The following is a 20,637-nucleotide window of genomic DNA, read 5'->3' as shown; positions in this document are numbered from 1 at the left end:
ACAATCACCACCATCAGCAAACGATTGTGTGCTTATTTAATGGTTTGCAAACCTTTAAAAGGTGGAGTTTACAATGTTAAAACTGTTAGCAAGATGCTAATTTTGAATGTAGCTTCACATCACGAATCCCATTTTATTGTTCTCCGGAGGTGGATATTCCGTAATAGTTTCAGCAAAGCTCCTGAATCCCAAAGTAACAATTCAGCAGGAGCCACATTATCGGTCTTGCATGCCTTCTCTCTCTGACTGGTTATTCCTCCTTCTTCCCAGTGGTTTCTTAAAAATCTCATTAGAGTACAACATGGGGCCAGCGATGGCTGATTCTTTTTTTTTTTTCTTCAAAAATGTCATCTAATACATAGTCATGTCAGTTCAAAACGCTAGTTTTAAGAAATTACTTTTTGAGGGGTGAAATTGCAAATGTTCCCGTTAATCTAGCATACTAACACTATATTGATAAATCCATGCGTTTGCTGTAGTTTTTAGTTTACCACAGATGATTTATCTTGTTAATGTGTGCACTACATCAGTGACGTGTATACATCTGTTTTTTTTTTTTTTTAAGATGGTAGGTATCCAATGTATTTGATTAATCATGTGTGGGAGATAACCCTTTTTTTTTTTTTTTTTTGCTCTTATATCTTCATTGTATACTTGAACCATAGTGTAAATACAGCTCAACTCAAACATAAACAGAACTCACCGGCAAATGGCTAAGAGGAACGTCCACTTGTCCCAAAAAATCATCTCTGGTCTAGAAAAGAACAAAAAGAGGTTCAGGAAGAGTAGCACCTTTTTGGGCACTGACAACAATTGCAACAAGGGAAGAGAAGGGAAAACCACGGTGAGTGTTGAGGTATTGCAGTATTGCCAAGGAGATTCAAAAACACAGCAACAATTTGTCATAGATCAAGAGAAAGGTATTGATTTCAAGTCATGTCCAGAAATAACCTCTGGCCTTTTTTTATGAGCATCTGATACAGTTGCAAAACAGCATGTTTGCTTGGAAAACATCTCTATCAGGATCTTATCATGAACCAACACTTTTATATCTGGCAAGGAGCATGTGTCCAAGACAGGCTCAGTTTATGTCGGCCTTTGGTATCAGAAACCCCATAAACCCAGAGAAGAACATCCAAATGCAACACAGAAGCCACATTACCCAGAGAGAGGAAGAAGAGGGTTGTTGCTATGACAACATCAGGAATAAAACCAGGGAAGAAGGCTTGTGAGTCAAATAAAAAGAAACCTGTAGATTTGTCCATCCCTTTGCTGTAATTAAAGCAGACTGGAAAAAGGTAGAAAAAAAAGGGGGGAGGAAATGAATTTGAATGATTGCGCTGCACAACAGTCGCCCCCCCCTCTTCAAGAGGGACAAAGATTACCTGTCCGATGTGGAAAAGCCCGTTCTTGTTAGAGGCCTGTATGTGGGACATAACTGATTTAGATGGCAGACTTTCGTAGACATGGGAGTGAAGAAATCGGTTTTGGAGCCTCTAACCATATTTCAAGTTTCACCACTTAATAGTCAACCCTTGTAAAACTCAAACTTGAGGGGATAAAATGGTTGGTGGTGTTTGTCGGGCCCATTTTCGCTCCACGTTATGTATGAAATTAAATGCATGCTTTTTAAATGGTGTGAAGACAATCAACATTCTATAATACAAAGAAGAGCAATTATCATGAAGGGAAAATTAACCCTAAATTTTCCTCTTTGTTCTGCAAACTGTGGTCCGTTATCTGCTCCAGGACGGACAGAAATACGGACATCCACATCAACTTAAAATGGTACTTTTAGAGAGAAGCAGATGTGTTTGATTTGATTACCAACATTTAGATGTCACATGACATGTTTTTCTATGGCCCAATCAACTAAATTCACAAAAAAATCAAACACACACAGTACTAGGGCTGCTCAATTATGAAGAAAATATTAGTCACGATTATTTTGGTAATAATTGAAATCACGATTAGAAAAATCTTTTATTTTTTGGTACAAAACAAGAAAAAAAAATTCTTCTTCTCTTTTTTATGTGGGTGAGTATGTGTATTAAGAATATTAAAACATATTAAGACAAATACAATTATTTGAAACACTATAACTATGCAAGTTCCTTTTGGAAGAAACAAAATTTATTTTAAAAAATCATGTAAACAACTCTATTAGTAATAATCTCTTTTATTTGAGGATTATGCTGATTTTGTAATTGTGGAGTGTAATAATTGAAATTGTAATTGAATGTCGATTAATTGCACAGCCCTAACACAAAAAAAACTTTTTAGAAACTTTCCAATCCAGTGAAAATATTCAGCGAGACTAAAATTCCATTCTGGGAGATAAACATGTGACGCCCGACCACGGGGGGCTCAGACTGCTACCTAAAATTGTCGAGGAAAGAGGGGGCAGGCATACATCCAGCCTTATCATCCTCTACTGTGGCATAACACTCTTAACAGAGCCGGAATCCAATGGTGAAAGGTGAGTCACACGGCACTGCTTGTTGGTTATTATAGTGCAGTTTTGTCAACAATAGATGAGTGAATTTCACACACACTTAAACACACCTAGACTTACACTTAGATACGCACACACACATACGCACTTGAACAGTTTTTCAGCTGTGGAAAAAAAAACAGTATCATAGTATCTGCTTTCATTTCATAAACCAAGCGGAAAATCTACTAAGTGACTGCCAAACTCCCAAAACGGTGATTCATAAACCCCATCTTAACTAGAAGTAGTGTGTCACGTGTCAATTCTGTCATCGGAATTCATGGAACACTTTGTTTTGAAGAGCATCCTATGGATAAAACTAATTGACTAATGCTTTCAGCACTGGTGTGTCATTGTTTTTAACGTCAACCTGGTTATCCTGTGAGCTTGCTTGAAAAGTAACACATTAAACTGGCAGTTTTGTTACGGCAATAAGCAGCCCGCACAACAGCACCCTGGGGAGACACGGCTGTTTTGTGTGTCCTTTAACGCAGGGGAGCATTTTAAGCTACGGGTATGTGTATGCGGTGGGCTATAATTGCAGAGTCATCAAAGGGTCACAGTTGAGCCATGCAGCTGCCTCCCTGGGCCAGGTTACACTCGGGGTTGGGAGGGTGTCACCAATGACCAACAGCATGATGAGGGCCCAGAGGCAGACAGCATATGGATCGTTAGGGACTAGAACAAGTAAATCGGCCTTTTCCAAACATCCCGACAGAATATTTGCACCCCCATTCCTACACTGCCTTGTTTTTGTTTTTGTTGTAGCTAAAACTTAAAACAATAATAATAAGGTTTTTTTTAAGTGTAGAGAAAATGCTCACTTTTCATTTTGTGAAAAATAAGTAGATTATAGTCTTTTTTTTATTTTTTATTAAATTTATATTTTTAACATAATTTATTCCAATTTCCTTGATGTAGTTGGTTTACATGCAGACCGTAACCCTCTAAACCCCAAGTATTTGAAAGGTCATGTAAACACACAAAATCCCGAAAATGGTCTTATTCTGTGTTTTAAAAACCTGAATAAGACCCTTGGTTTAAACCTTTCGTAATCCAAATTCTTGTTCATATAAATCCATCCGGAATACCTCAAATGAACAGGGTCTTGGCCTTTTGAGTACAGGAACTACCGGTACTTGCATGAGTGGCGGCATCCTACTCGTTAAACAAACCTAACTTGAATACATTGAGTTAGGGCTACTCTATTAAAGGGAAAAATAATAATCACGATTATTTTGGCAATAATTGAAATCAAGATTATTCAAACAATTATTTATTTTTTGGTACAAAGCAAGAAAATGTTTAAGCATTTAACAATATTAAGACCAATTAAAAAAAAAAATAGAAACACTATAATTATGTAAGTTCCTTTTGGACCAAACAGAATTTATAATAATATATATTTATAACAATATCTATTTATTTATTAATGTTGGCAAAAACTTGAAGTTGGAGTGCACTGTGCAGTAGGACGATCATTTATTTTTTTGGTACAAAACAAGAAAATGTTTAAACGTATAAAAAAACAAATAAAAAATAAGACAAATAAAATTCTTTGAAACACTAATTATGCAAGTTCCTTTTGGATGAAACACAATTTATTAAATTAGTTATTTTTAAATTTAAAAAAGGTGCAAATGTAAGAATTTAAACAACTAAAAAAAACTAGTATTAGTAATCTTTTTTACGATTATGCAGATTTTTTAATTGTGGAGTGTAATAATTGAAATTGTAATTGAAATTGTAATTGAATTGCGATTAATTGCACAGCCCTACATTGAGTTCTCTGTGGCGTTTTATGTAATTTTCTGTCTCTACGGCAAAAATGCCACAGTGTGTATGTATACAAAAATGTATACATGTATATAAGTCCGAGCTTCTGGTGTGCAACCCACCGAAGCTACTCAAGCAGAGGTAAACAAACGTGATGACTCAGCAAAGAGCCACAATTTTGGAGGAGGAAACTAACTACTTTATTTAGCGTGGTGAGTTACATAAATAAAATGTATTTTATTAACCGTAGTTAAAAGCAGAAATGACATCTATTTGCGTAATGACGTCCATGTGTAATAACTTTGTATACGGGAATATCTTTCTTCGCTCATTCAAGTAAACGGGTTATCCCAAATGTTTCAGAAACCGGAATTTTGACCGTAACGCAAATATTGGCTGCATGTAAAAGTAGTCCTTTGTCTTTGAGATTTATAAATACAAAAGTCTCAGAACACACATTTTACCGGAATCGCCTAACATCTCAAGTCGCCCCAAAAAAACAAAACAAGCCTATTTTTCAGCTGTCAAATACGTTATCTATACTTTATGCAACATTGTGGCAATTTGTAAGAAAGGCTCTTCTCTGTTCCACCATGAATGTGTAGAATACTTTTCTGTACAGTTTAATAGATGCGACAAACAAACTCATTTCACAACAAGAACTGGGGATTCCACGGTTACAGCATCCTAAATTACAGAAACATCCCATCCACAGATTCAGATAAAACATTTGCCCCAATGGTTTTCTGGCGGTAATGCAACCTGTGGTCTATAAACGTAAGGTTCCAGGAAAACAGGCAGTGGTTAGCAGAGTTCTTTGTGAATGGCCACCAGAGAGAGAGTGGTCCTGGCAGGGCATGCTGAAGTTGGCACAGACAAACACATGCAGGGTTTCGGAGTCTAAAATGGACCACTTGGGGGATTTGGGGAAGACCTGACATTGCTGTCTGTTTGAGGATTGTTGGAACAGAAATGAAATGCCCCGGCATGGCAGCACATTGGCAGTATTTGCTTGTGACAAGAATACAGATTGTCGTTTAAAAGTTAAGGATTATTTAACGATATTACCTAAACACAAATAATGAATTGACACCTTTTTAACATCTCAATTGTCCTATCCAACATCCTATCGCCGTGAAAGCGGATGATAAAATCCAGGAAACATACTAGCCAGAGAAGACAGAGCCTGCCTGCTCTCCAAATCAGCAGGCACACTTGAAGCGGTCTAAAGATAGAACTGGTCTCAGTCGAGGTTACCAGCAAGTTTAATGCAAGTAGTCTGTGAAATCAAACAAGTGTGTACAGTGAAATTAACCATTCACTCATTGTTGCTGCCAAGTGCCAACTATGGCTGTTGGTCAATGTGAAATTACCAACTCATTAGGGAGCTTGCGGTTTTCATGTGTAAAAAATGTGTGCCAGAATGTCATCGCCCTCCATCTGCACTATGCAGATCATCTTAGTTGGAGGGGATAAAACAAAGCGAAAAACCAGCTGCTTCCCATATTACACGGAAAATAATAAATGCATCCCCTAAGGTTTGCTCAACACATGACAAAATTCAAAGCCATTCTCAAGGAGTCCAAACTTAAAGCCTCGCGAAAAGCATCATCTATCTATGCCTGTACAGAATACATGAAAGTTAGAATATTTAGTAGACAATATTTACTATTGTGTACTAATAACAACAAAATGATAAAAATAATAAACTTTTTTTTTCTAGGGCCTACACAACTGAGTTTTACCTTGGGGTTACTTGTTGGGTCACTGCCAAGGATCACATCCTGATCTCCACCTGGAGTGAAGTAAATCTTGAGATGGGGCTGCCTTGGAGGGGGATCTCCACTAAATTTCAAAGTACAACCATTAGATTGTGTGTCCTTTCTCAGATTCTCTTCTATCGATTGACTTTCTGGACCAGCTGTCTGGCTATCCTGTACGCTGTCTGGTGCATTTTCCACCAAAAGTGGCGATGAACCTCTTTCCAGTCTAATTCTGGGGTAACGGACAAAACGGCCACTGCTGGACCTAACGAGATCTACGTTGGCGTGCTCCTCCTGGGGTGAATACGACTGCTGCCTACACTGGTTCAGATCTTGGTTCTGGTTTTGCTGGAGCTGAAACACAACCCGCTGTGTTCCTGTATTCGGAGCGGGGGACTGCTGCTGTACAGTCCATCCAGAACCACCGTAAGGTAAAATTCTAAGATGCCTTATGTCTGAACCATCGGTTGAGTTCCTCCGAATACGAATGCCACCGACACTGATCCCTTGCTGGCCTCTGCTGTAGACATTATGGCCATTTGAACCAATGCTGAAGACTCTGCGTTTTGGGAAATTTGTCTCTGTCCCAAATGTTTGAGAGTTTGTAGAATCTGGACCGCAGTATGGAGGAGGTGGTTGTTGCGGAACATATGCTTGACCCGACGCTTCGGCGTACGTAGGCGCAGGTCCCGGAGGAGTATAGCAAGGTGGCGGGACATCATCAGCGTGGCCACTGGAATCCCCATTACTTGCTCCATCAGAGCGCTGAAGAGAGATGTGCATGGAGGAGCTTTTTGTGGGCCGCGGCTCGGCATAGGCTGCAAGCTGGGGTATAAACATAGAAGAACTGCGTTTAAGCAGCGGCTCCGGGCGCGAACCATAAGCCAGTGGAGGAACTGGCTGCTCCGCAGCTTCCTGAGAAGGGCTTAATCCTATAGGTGGTTGAGTATGAAGCGCCGTCACGACATCATGGTCTCCATGCTGTTCTTCGGCCTCTCCTTCCAGTATCTCTGGGGCGGTGTTGCTGCGGTTGGAGCCAAAATACAAACGCAGACGTGCCATTTTTACGTCCCGTCCGACAGCCTCAGCTCCCTCTGAAGGACTGTACGGTTGTACCGTCCTCCAAGTCTCGCGCACGTCGTTCTTTTGGCTGGCCAGATAACTGATCCCCGTTTTTCCTTCTCACTCTAGCACCGCTCCCATTAGGTCCCACCCACCTCGAGTCCCTTCCATAACTTTCCTTCCACAAGTAAATACGACAGGGGGAAAAAAAAAAAAAAAAAAAAAGAACGTCACATCACAAAAACAAGGGCTAAAATCCACACAGCACTTTAAGGAGTGACTGAAAAGAAAAAGTTATAAAGAAGGGTCCGTGTTCGCCAGGTTCGTAGCGCTACCAAGCACACAGCAGAAATAGCCTGAGCCTAGTGACAGCCAGCATTCCTAACATGATTGGATAAGGGCGGCCGGCGCTTCTGGTTTCCAGGGTGACAGCGGGGTTGCCTGTCAGTCACATGACTACAAATGACCCCTATCCCCACACACACCCCGTCAACATGTGCCATTACGATGCAATGCTACCCCCAAGTGCCAGCTGGGTAAGGCTTTCCAAATAAGTGACACCCTAACCCGGTCACACAGTGATCTTACTTTTCTGGACAGCCCACTAACACCATTAAAATGACAACTGCGTTAAGAAAACACAACAACAGTATTTGAGCCTCTGATTTATTGTAGCTTGGAGATGAGGAGGAAAGATATGGCTCAAAATAGACTGAAAAAGGCAGCAGGATGGTGAGAAGCAAAATATCTGAGAGATCTGACAGAAGAGAAACCTATGTGGTGAGATTTTGTAGGCTTTTCACTTTGTATCTAACAGCATCTCAAGTTACAACATATCTTTGATACTATTTTAGTCCAAAATGCTGAAATCAGGGTGCGGACGCCTAAGCACTGCCGACTGATAACCGGCAACATGATACAACACTATCTGGAAAGGAAATTGGGGATTTAAGCTACTTCGCCCTCGGGATAAAGTTGAGAAGGGTGAGATTTTCTGGCACTAAGGCAGAGAATCGATAAAGCTTTTGGTGAATTAACATTTAATATTCATAGTGGATAAAAATCAGTGTGACTATTTTGGCCAGTGCTTTAGCCCACAGTGTTGTCCAAGTTCTAATTTGTGGGTGAAAGATCTTCAGGAATGGGAAATACTGATGGAGGCAGAGAAACAGAATAAGAGTCTACCAAGCATCACAAGAGCACTGTCAATACATGTTTGTACGAGAAAAATGCTAAAAGAGACCGTGGATAAAAGAAAGGCCAATGTGTGGTCCGATGGCACAAAGCCAAGCTTTTCAATGACATAACCAATCTGGTTCAAACAAAATATAATACTGAACCTATTCAGACCATTTTTTTTCCAGAAGAAGCAGCCACTTGATATTGGACCTGAAAGGTCCTAGAGGATGTGGCTTGGTGACTGGTTCATTTCAAGACCATGCCATGACACAAAATAAGAGACCCTTTAGAGTTGTAGTTGCTGGATAGCTTTATGAGTACCACCCAGGTGCCCTTGAGCAAGTTGCACCAGACTTTCCCTAACCTGTTCCAACAAAGTTGGAAGCGTAGCATTGTCTTGGGAAGATGAAAAATTGACATCCCTGCATGCACCGTGAGATGGAAAAGTCCTCCTCAGACATATAAGGAGAGAAACAGGCTTGAGGCTGCCTAAGCTCCACTTTCATGTGTCATCCCGCTGCCACTGCAACACAACGCTCACGTTTGGGAAAACCTGAGCTGGCCTTTTCTTGGAAGACCACATGCCAGCAATACCACTTGACGTTCAGGGTGTAGTACTGATAGACCCTACAAAAAACCCTTCAGGATTTGGTGTTCATCGGCTCACAAAAAAACCCTCTGCAAGGCCTTGTAAGAATGGCTTATCCAGACAGAAAAATAAATTGTATCCTGGGAAACATCCACTAATGGTCCTACCAAACATCATTATAATGACGTTCCAGGAGCTAAAGTTACCAAGAAACCATCGCAAAAGTCAAACACCTGCTTCAGGGAAGGTTCTTTCCATAGAAAACTCACTCTGCTTATCTCTGTCTCGGGTCAGGTTTGCTTGGAAAGCAATGCTTATGGAAAGGTGTAAAGTAGAGGATTCATCATCAAGACCCATTTGTGATGTTTGTAATTCCTGTAACACTTGAGGTTTTATTGAGCTTGTTATGGCGACAACATACACAGCTCAGTCAAACAAACATGCAATTTTTCTTGTGACAGGATGAACATTTTCATTGTTACCACAAAATAGTCTTCGATCAGAGCAATGAAAGTACAGGTTCTTAAGCCAAGAAAATCATTTGGTATTAAATCTGGAAATATTTATAAGAATTACTAAGAACAAATAATGCAAAGGTGCAGACTGAGTTGAGAATGACTCATTTCAAGTTGCTGAATGACGACCCATGTGGTAAAAGAGAAAAACAAACACATGGATTCCAAAGGGCTATGTGAGAATGTAGTAAAGGCATGATGAAGGCAACATCAGTTTTATTATCATCACATTACATTTGAAAGATATTAATCCCTAAAAGCAGGACTGGAAAACTTATCATGTCCAGAATAATGGAAACTAAGACCATTTATAAAAAATAAAAAATAAAAAAAGGGGGGGGGGGGATAACACAGCCTAAGTAGTTCAGCGGGTGACACTAAATACACAGTCTGATAATAGAAGCTGTCGAAACAACAATTAGCAAGTGATGAAAGAAACGGGGTTAAGGAGGGGTGACACTTACCAATCTGTTTTCATCGAACACCTCAAAGAGGAGCCTGTGATTCTGCGGACACACCTGTATAGGCGCCAAAAGCAATAGTGTTAATAATGTCAACTGTAGAGATGTGCATGAATGCAACATCAAATCCATTTATATTCCTTAGCCTTTAATCAGCAAAGTAGAATATTGCCACACTTTCACATGACAGCAGTGACAGCATCTGGTTTAACGTATAAAATACGTGTTGGACTCAATTACACTCCTTGGTTCCGGCATTTCTTTAAACAGAATTTGTCTCTGTGTCAGCGCCGTGTATAGAGAACAGCAAGACCAAAAAATGTCAGCTTTTAAATTAACAAAAAAAGACCATACATACATGCACAGTCCTGTCTGTGATACTTCCGCCTATAGTAGAAAATTCCCCAGTCAATTTTGCCACCCCATTTTCTAGATCGATGACACTGTATAAAGTGGAACACATGCTAGCTTTTACTGCATGTGTAAAAGCCCGTCAAAAACACAGAACTCTGATAAAAAATTGAAACAAATACATGACATGAGAAGGGGGAAAAAAGCTAAAGGAATTGATACTCACCCTGAAGTAGAATTCCTCATTCCATTTGGGATTGAGCGTCTAGAACATCAAGTACACAAATGGTTAGTCTGGTGATGAAATGAAATGATCCCCAGAGTTGATAGATAAAACACAACAGGTATGAATACTTGAGTAGAGGCTGGGCCATACATTTCTACACATAGGAAAAACGCATCTGGATTATTTATTTTTTAAACTGAAAAACATGGGCACAAATCCTAAAATCACTTTCAGTTTTTTATTGGCCTGTGGACTTTGTGGCACTAGCTATTAAAATGACTTTGTCAACAACATGGCCCAAAGCAAGAATGCCAATGATAAACCCCTCTCTAAAAAACACACACCACCACCAGCACCACCGCCGCCAACCCGGAGATCCAAATAAGGAATACACACAATCAGATTGTTTGTTTACTTTTAGGGGGTTGGGTGGGCCTTCTCGCCACAAGGCAAACTTTTATCTCTGCAACAGAAGATGCAATGAAAAGGTGTCCCACTTAAAAGGACACATAAAGACCACAGAGGAAGCTTTTTTTTCTGCTCCACATAGCAGTGCATTGTCAGCTATTTATATCCTATAAGGCAAGCAAGGCCACTGGCAGCATATGTCTGCCTACATGGGGTGGGCCATGGGGGTCTGCTGCGCCTGCCTGCTAGCTCGGCTGGATAGCCACAGCGTAGAGTTGGCTAGTGGAAAGCTAGCTAGTGCTAAAAAATAAATTTAAAAAAAACACGTTAAGTGACCTACATTAGGACTCAAAGCAGCTTTTCCGAAACGCGAATACGAGTCTATTACAAGGGAGGCCTTTATTTGTACATAAGCATTTTTGGAATATTATTAAACAACAGTAGCATAAACCGCTACATCGTGGCAAGTTAATCTTCAAAACTGCACAGTAAATTTAATAACAAGAGCTGCCACAAATTACTATTTTGCTAGTTGACTAGTCAGTAGTCACCTATAGTAGTCGCGATAAGTCAACTAATTATATGTAAATTGCGTCACAGGCAGGCATATGACCAGCAGTAAAATTGGGAAACAGTACAGCTTTAAGAGGAAAAACAAAACTGGGAAAAATAATAAAGATGACATTGAAAATTTAACTAGCCGTTGATGGCCATCGTCGACTAATCTTGGCAGCCCTATTAACAACACAAGTACTCCTTGTCCATCCTGAACTATACAACGAGAAAAGAAAGAAGAAAAAGAAAGAAAAGAACTTGCATATTTGCGACATAATAAAGTGGCAAATTTGCAAGATAAAAACTCACAAATTTACGCGAAATAAACTCGCAAATTTGCCACTTTATAATGTCGCAAATTTGAGAGTTAATTTCTCGTAAATTTGTGAGGTTTTTTTTCCTTGCAAATTTGACACACAATGTCGCAAATATACGAGGTTTTTTTTGTAAATTTGCGAGTTTTTTCTCAGAATATTCCTCCACCCCTCTAAAATAAATATTTGTACGTGGCCCAAATACGCCGTTGTAGAACTGTGATAAATGACTGCCCATTTTTTCCATTAGGGAAAGAGAGGCGTCTGTTTGAGGGTGGTATTTATTTGCTTTAAGTGGCTCACGGTAACTAATTGGGGCATGGTGTCTATTAAAAGGGATCGTCACTCTTGGAGGAAGTAAGCAGCATTAGCCTTCAGTGCTGAGACTACATGAGCAACACATTTCCTAACGCGGGCAGGAAACAGCAGTATGAGTGGAGACAAGCGTAAGCAGCGGGACAGTAATTGTGCGGGAGGACATGATTAGACCAGGCGTGGCTAATCTGATAAGGTCAAAGCAAATTAGAGCTCACGCAAACTCGAGGAGAGGGAAAGAAGAAGCAGCACAATGCCAGCTCACTCCTTACCTTTTTTATAGTTTTTGTCTGGACCAGGGCGAGCTCTCGGGTTTCGTCGGTGACGTAGAGGGAGAGTTTGACGTAGGGGTCACTGCAGAAAACAAAAAAAACAAAACCTCATAACTTGCAAGTCAAAACCGGTTAAAAGGAACACACGACTCAAAATTGATTTTCCTTTATTCTATGAGGCAGTGTGTATGGACATTAAAAGTGCAAATATCAATGGCATCAGATTCTCTGAAGGTTTAAGCTGATTGTCAAAATGATGACATACCCTGTGTCTGCTGTCATATTGGACATTATTGTCCACTTCACGTCATCACTATGACGTGTTACGTGCGTTAACATGGCAGTGTTTCCCACACCATGTTAATACTTGGGCAGGCCACCCAAGTAAATTGGCCACCACCCAAGTAGATTTCAAGAAAATTTCATAAAAAAATATATATAAATTTTTTTTTAAGTGTAGCGACCAGATATACCGTATATAACATTAGTTCGCCGTCACTCACTTGTGGATCATGAGGTTAGGGGAGACGCAAGTAGCAGGACTGAGAACTGTTTTAAGTAAACATACGTCAAAGTTTTAACTGCGTTTGGATTTTTTCTTTTTGTCCTTATTTTCTTTAAAATTTTACTCGAGTAATCGGACTGAACAACTGTTTGTGTTCCACAGCATAATTGGACCAATCTTCGGTAGTCAAGACATAATTGGCATTTTAAAAAATTCATCCATTTTCTGAACCGCATATCCTCAAATAAAAGAAACGTACAAAATGAATTATAAGGAGAAAATGGTCACGGTTACAAGTATCATCACAATGTTGCTAAATTGCACTGAAAGCATTGCAGCAAGTTATGTTTCGATATATAAAATCAACCTTTTGCACATTACAAATTGTCACCAGCAGCAACCACTGCAATCTGCTCTTAACCATGGTAACCACATTTTCTCTTATAACATTTGTCAGTGACGTTGGTCTAAACAGGCTCTTCGTTCTCATCCTTCTTCCTAAACATGATAAAAAAAATTCCTTTTGCAATAAATACTTCGTCACAACCTGAAAACTGCCTCCATTTACAACTGTGAAACTGCAGTCTGCCCAGAAAAAAACTTGCCTTTGGAAATTGGGAGATAAGGTTTATAAAGTCTTATTGATGAAGGTGCGAGGCTAAAAATGGAGATAGCGTTTTTTTTGTTTTTTTTAAAGATGGAATGTGAACATCCAGCTGCTATTGAAGAAAAGGAAGCTGCGGGGAAGAATAAAAGGCTCGGCTCACTATTCGCTAAGAGGCCTCATCACTGAACAAAAGTAAAAGGAAACTGAGGACAGCCATATTTGTGTTTGTCTACATCTTAGCAAGCTAATTCCTTGGTCATGGAGCACAGGACATCAAGATGGTACCATGTTTTTGAAGTCAAGTACTTCCACTCTCAATACTGAAAATGCAGACAGTGTGCTAACTATTGAGTTTCCATTGCGATCAAAAGAGCTCAACTTGATTGTTATTACTGCCTAAGGGAACCCCACTGCTTGTAATTGTTTTGTTTGTGAGCATGTGTGCTCTGACTAAACAGATACAATTGGACCACTGTGTGTCGACAATTCCCTGACAACTGTCACTTGTCTTCTTCGCTTGAAAAAATAATAAAAGAATGCGGCGAGTAAGACGGAAGGGCTGCTTCAATGTCACCAATTGGTTGCCGCAATCAAGCAATCGCTGGGTCAGAACCCTCAACAGCACGTGACCATCCATGACGTCAACACTTAATAGAATTATGAACTCCCTTCAGGGTGTGTCATTGCATGTTTAAACCACAAGGCGGGGCCCAATAGAAACAAATAATGTGTATATACTTCACGACATCCAAAACAAGGATGGTAAGTCCCCAAATTCCACTCCAAAAAGATTCAACAGAACTATCAGAGTCAGTGGTGTTTCTGTTAAGTCCATCAATTTCAGTCAGTAAACAGATTTACAGAATTAACGAGCCTGCAATGTTTCAAACGACCAGACTCGATCATTGAAGTCTTTGGTGTTTCCAGTAGGGACGCACCAACAATTCTGCAGGCCCGGCGTTTTATTAGCCTGGCGGCCCACCAAGCTTTCCTTTTGGTGTTCCTCATTTTTAGTTTCGGACAATTTTCAATTTGGTAACTCCTCATTTCCAGTGATTACGCAAATTTGATTCAGTTAAGCAAAGCGCAGAATCATTGCTGTGTTTCCAGTGAGCCCTAATGTCCGAGTGATGGAACCGATTGTAATTGGCCTAGAGTGCATTATGCGGGGTTGAACAACAATTTTTCATGAGTGGCTGAGAGTCAGCATTAGTTTTGCTGAGATTCTAATCTGAATCGCCGTAGTCAATGACCCCATATTATATCACATGACCCTTTACAAATAAAGGTACCAAGTGAGATCCAGATGGCCGCCGTCAAGATATACCAATAGAATTTGAAGGACAAAATTGTGGGTACCCCACTTTTAATGAGAGAAAACTGCACAATGATTACTGAAACTGACAAAAATAATAATAAATGGCCTAATGAAATTTGATCAAAGAAAGTTAGACACTTTTGTTTTGGAGGTAAAAAAAAATAATCAAATTTTAAAAAATGCCTTTAAAAATATAATGGTAACTTAATGTTTTATTTAAGGGCACTTCAGAATAGTCTGATGTTCTGTTCTCAGCCATTCTTGTTTAGTTTTATTATACAAAAATTATATTAGAATCTCGATTCATACATTTGTATTTACCACATAACGCGAGATAGCAGGTTAAGCATTGACTGATAGTGGCGTGGCACATTAATAATTAATCGCAGTGTTTTTGCATTGCGTGGGCAGAAAAGGAAAACTGAGGACAGCCCAAATGTCATCGCTTTACAATGCAAATTAAAGCATGAGCGAGACCAGCAGAACCAAAATTACATGACGTCAACATAAAGGTTAGGTCGAGGTCAGCAGGAAAGATGAAAGGATGACAGTCAAAAACTCCGATCGTTTACTTGGTCCGATACATGAGAAGGCTTCAATCATACAATTAAGACGATGTGCCATGTTCATTATTTTTAAGTGAAATATTCATTCTAAAATCGGAGCGCTGTGGTCAAAACAAGCGGTTCCACAGTACAAGATTTTGTCTGGCAAAGGTGTGACAGAGGTCGGTTATAAATAGGAGAGAGTGACACAAGGGTAATCATTTGTTCAAATGGGAGTTAAAGGTCTTTTTGACGCTGCAAAAAAATCGTGAAAGTTCACACAAACGGGTTGATTGCTTGCCAAATCTTTTACCATGGATAAGCAGGAGGTCACAGCATGTTTAACTAAATGAGGCATACTGTGACTTTTTCTTTTCCTTTTATTGTTTATATGTAAATAGTTGGGCCTCTTGAGTGGCTGCCCACCCATGGAGTGTGAAATGGAGTAATCAAGTTAATCTTTTATCTCATGTCTATTTCTGAAGAAGTGTCAGTGAGTCATTCTGTACTTCTGCCTCATTGTAACAGAAAATGTGGCTTCGTCTTCTTCTTCTTCTTTTCCTTTCGGCTTTTCTCTTCAGGGGTCGCCACAGCGAATCAGTTGCCTCCATCTAAGCCTGTCCTCTGCATCCTCTGCTCTCACACCAATTACCTTCATGTCCTCTTTAACTACATCCATAAACCTCCTCTGGAAACCCTACACCCTTATGTCAATATATTCACTCTCTCTCCTCTTTGGACATGCCCAAACCACCTCAGTCTGGCCTCTCTGACTTTATCTCCAAATCCTCTAACATGTGCCGTCCCTCTGATGTACTCATCCCTGATTCTTTCCATCCTGGTCACTCCCAAAGAGAACCTCAGCATCTTCATCTCTGCCTCCTCTCTTTTCCTCAGTGGCACTGTCTCCAGACCAAACAACATTGCTGGTCTCACCACAGTTTTATAAACCGTTCCTTTCATTTGAGCTGAAACTCTTCTATCACACATGACAATTTTCTCCACCCGTTCCAGCCTGCCTGCTTCTTCACTTCTTTTCCACACTCTCCATTGACCCTAAATACTTAAACTCCTCCACCTCCTTGGTCTCTTCTCCCTGTAACCTCACTCTTCCACTTGGGTCCCTCCCATTCACACAGATACTCCATCTTGCTACGACTAACCTTCTTTCCAGGGCAAACCTCCACGCCTCTAGCTTCTCCTCCAGCTATCCCCTGCTCTCACTAGAGATCACAATGTCATCTGCAAACATCATAGTCCATGGAGGTTCCGGTCTAACCTCATCTGTCATCCTGTCCATTACCATAGCAAACAAGAAGGGGCTCAGAGCTGATCCCTGATGTAATCCTACTTCCACTTTGAACTCCTCCGTCACACCGACAGCACACCTCACCACTGTCTCACAGTCCTCATACATGTCCTGCACCACTTGAGCATACTTCTCTGCCACTCCAGACTTCCTCATACAAAACCACAGTTCCTCTCTGGGCAACCTGTCGTAAGCTTTCTCCAGATCTACAAAGACACAATGCAGCTCCCTCTGACCTTCTCTGTACCTCTCTACCAACATCCTCAAAGCAAATACTGCATATGTGGTACTCACAAATGTTCACCTCTGCCCTCAGTCTAGCTTCAACTACTCTTTCCCATAGCTTCATTGTGTGGCTCATCAGCTTTATTCCTCTGTAGTTACCACAACTCTGCACGTCTCCCTTGTTCTTAAAAATGGGCACCGGCATACTTCTCCTCCATTCCTCAGGCATCTTCTCACTAGCTAAGATCCTGTTGAACAACCCAGTCAGAAATTCTACTGCTACCTCTCCTAGACACTTCCATACCTCCACAGGTATATCATCAGGACCGAGTGCCTTTCCACACTTCATCCTCTTCAATGCCCTTCTCACTTCATCCTTACTAATCTTTGCTACTTCCTGGTCCACATCAGTCACCTCTTCTACCCTTTCCTCATTCATCTACTCTTCAAAGTACTCTTTCCATCTTCCCATCAGACTACTGGCATCTGTCAACACACTTTCATCCCTATCCTTTGTTACCCTAACCTGTTGCACATCCTTCCCATTTATGTCTCTTTGCCTTGCCAACCTGTATAGATCAGTCTCTCCCTCCTTACTGTCCAACCTAGCATGCAAGTCATCGTAAGCCCCTTGTTTGGCCTTTGCCATTTCTACTTTCACCTTACGCTGCATTTCCCTGTACTCCTGTCTACTTTCTTCAGTCCTTCTTCTTAGCTAACCTCTTTCTCTGGATCCACTTCTGCACCTCCTCATTCCACCGCCAAGTCTCCTTATCTCCTTTCGTTCCAGATGACACACCAAGGACTGTCCTACCCGTCTCCCTGATGACATTTGCTGTAGTTGTTCGGTCATCTGGAAGCACCTCATGACCATCCAACTCTCAACTCCTTCCTAAACAGAAAATGTGGCTGACTCACATAATTACCAATGAATTCTGAAAATCCGGAGCAACTTTCAAGCTGCAGCCTACCCATTTGACACGATGTCATAGGGTAAGCCGAGCTGCAGTGTTATCACAGAAAGTACTAGGTAACAGCAATCATGTCAAATACTTAATTAAACAACTGAGAACTCTTCTAATTTATAAAGATAAAAATGCACAATATGTCTCCTGTAAAGCCCTGACCACAAATTTCTGATGAATATTCAGTGAAACTCACCTGGCTCCAATGATGTCTTTTTTGGCCAGATCAATTCCAGCGATGACCTTAACACGCAGCACTCTGGTTTCATTCTGCAGAAGAAAAAAATTATTTAATCAAATTCATGGAAAAATGATCCCTTCTGAGTGCCAATGGTTTCTCTAACCAGGCATTCCTTTGATGCAATAATACTGACCCACATATATTACTGATTACCGGTAATGGAGTGAAGAGCTTTTCAGTGCACTGTGACAATGCGATGGTGTAACATAATGGTGGATACATTATTTGCTAATTGACAGAATTGACTCAACAGTTAAAACCATTTGAGTACTTGCCGAAACAAAGTAACAAAACTTGACAGTGCCAGAATACTATTTGCAATCAGATATTTCTTGAACATGGCATAGGTTTCACTTACATCTAATATTTTAGCTAGAGTAGCAACTTGTCATTACTGGCATTTTAACATCCAGCTGCATGTTTTTCTAAAAATTCTTGCCACACATTTCAATTAAATGTCAGCTGTAACACAAGGGATTTTAGTTCTAAAATAAAACTGTGGCAGGGCAACTAAGTGATATATTATCACAACGTCACTCAGATGTATTTGAGTGGCTTGTTGTTTTTAATAAAGAGTATTAGGGATAGACCAGGCCAGGCCGATTATCGGCGACGATGTTGGGCATTTTGACGGTATCAGTATTTTATAATACCGATATAAGGTAAATCTAAAACCATTTTAATATTTGGGACCTATTTATTAAAATGTTAGTGAACTTTATAATAAGAGATGCTGCTGACCGTGGGAACCATTTGAACCATGTGTTTTTGGGTTACCACGCATTAACAGAAGAATGAGAAGGATTACATGTGTATACATCCAGTGTTTAAGAAGTGTTTATTTCTTAATGTAAACTAAAGACCTCACCTTTAATATATTCACTTTGGATTAATTAAATTAAATCGTGTGTTACCACTTGAAGCAATTTTATTAAGTTGGTCGACAATTCTGTTTGCTCTTAAATTGGTTCAACAATGATCTTTTTTGGAGCGTAGACAAACATGCTTTTCCATTGGTTACTGCCTCTCTGACTCTTGATATAATGAAACTTGCTTAGCAATTTTGCCCCTTAAAAGGCACTTTCACACAATGGATGCAGCTTTTACTTGCGACCGGTGTCATGTTGCTGAAGCGACGGAGAAAGATTTTACAGCCTCGGGCATCAAGTGACGATTTGTCGTGTTGTGGTTACGGTGCAGTGGATGACTGACGGCGAGCCAAGCCTTGCCAGAGTTCACTAAGCAGTGGCATGAATGGCACGCCTATGTCCTGTTATACTCTCTCTCATAATGACTGACAGAAAAAGGTCAAAGCTGAGCTTGTAAAATATGACTTAAACAATTAAGTCCTGCTAGATTTCAAAATTCACTTAAATAAACATTCTATATGATGATAATATTATTATGTAAGTTATTATAGACAACTCTTGTACATCATACATTACAATAATATACATCCTGTTTAATACCATCAACGCCATCAATTAAAACTTAATTAATGACCAGTAATTCTTAGTTGGCTATGGTCACTGGCAGTAAGTTCATATTATCATAGTACAGTAGATACAATGCCCCAATTAACTCAAATACATACACCCCACACCTGAAAGAGATGCCTCCTTTGATATTTAGGGTGTCGCCCGCAGAGCAGAGGTTGGCATCTGTAAAGCTAACCTCAACAGGAGAGTTTAAAAACAAAATGCTAAATATCTAACATTAGTTCGTTTTTTTTAAATGCAAAAGAAAAGACAACTTCTTCTCCCTATCCTCATTAATTGATGTTTATTTGGTATTGTTTATTGCTGAAAAGAAAAAAACTCAACGACATTTATGCAATATCACACTACGCAAAACTGATTTGAATACTGATTCGGTCATTGTTTTCCAAAGTAAAAGCAGATGTTTGCAAATTGTCTTATCAGGTCAGGGTAACAAATGTGAATCTGCCTAAAGGTTAAATAAAGAAAAAAAGAATACGCAAAGAAATGAATTGCTTGACAAGACAAATGAGATTGCTAATTGCGTATGTTACTGTAAGTGGTGCATAAGCATTGATCAAGAGTTAGTTTAGTGGGTGTGGCTCTTCATGTGCATGCATGGTTTGTGCTCTATTATCATGTGTTGTTTACCATTTATCATGTTATGTGTTACCATATAGCAGAATTTGGAGGAAGCTTAAATGTCAGGCCATACCACATTTTCTTTGTTACGGCACATAAATTGCATTAATTCAATTTATTTCCGCAAAGTGTAAAGTGCTACTCATGGGTTTCCTCAGAAGGAGTAGATTAAATTTCACCAACTTTGATTGCAATTTTCGCCATTCTCCAGCTACTTAATTCCTGATCGTATATCTTTACATATTACCCCATATCCATAGTATAAATAAACATAAACATCACGGGAAAGCAAAAGGTTCACATATGCCCTGACCCCAAGACTACACAAAGCTCCAAAAAGAAGAAACAGACCTCAAGTCTTAGATTAGAAGGTGATTCTCCCTTTGGTTGAACGCTTTATTGTATTTTGTCCGGATATTGGAAGTGATGTGTGCATATGCACTTAGTTTCACATTCTTTTTAGTACTCATTGGTAAATAAAGTAAAGCACCTGTCTGAAAATATACAGCCTGTTGATTTAGA

At 39.9% G+C, this 20,637-nt stretch overlaps 1 protein-coding gene across 10 annotated transcripts in view; it reads right to left on the bottom strand.

Annotated features, from left to right (window-relative positions):
• nedd4l (NEDD4 like E3 ubiquitin protein ligase) overlaps nt 1-20,637 on the bottom strand; it is a 47,575-nt gene that overhangs the window by 26,205 nt on the left and 733 nt on the right. For 2 of the 10 annotated variants that reach the window (XM_086096186.1, XM_086096187.1), the window contains exons 2-6: nt 17,951-18,024; nt 12,281-12,362; nt 10,417-10,455; nt 9,843-9,896; nt 704-754 (exon numbers count right to left, since the gene is read on the bottom strand). In XM_086096186.1, the coding sequence (XP_085952312.1) occupies nt 704-754; nt 9,843-9,896; nt 10,417-10,455; nt 12,281-12,362; nt 17,951-18,024 (300 nt within the window). Of the gene's footprint in view, nt 1-703; nt 755-1,249; nt 1,289-1,385; nt 1,422-6,015; nt 7,502-9,842; nt 9,897-10,416; nt 10,456-12,280; nt 12,363-17,950; nt 18,025-20,637 lie in introns of those variants that run through there. The other 8 variants (XM_086096179.1, XM_086096180.1, XM_086096185.1 and 5 more) reach the window with 7 other exon arrangements.

This window comes from Leptonotus elevatus, chromosome 15 (genome assembly GCF_054856555.1).
Source record: "Leptonotus elevatus isolate MCC_2025b chromosome 15, RoL_Lele_1.0, whole genome shotgun sequence".
Classification (NCBI taxonomy): domain Eukaryota; kingdom Metazoa; phylum Chordata; class Actinopteri; order Syngnathiformes; family Syngnathidae; genus Leptonotus; species Leptonotus elevatus.
This window is presented reverse-complemented; position numbering and strand designations above follow the sequence as displayed.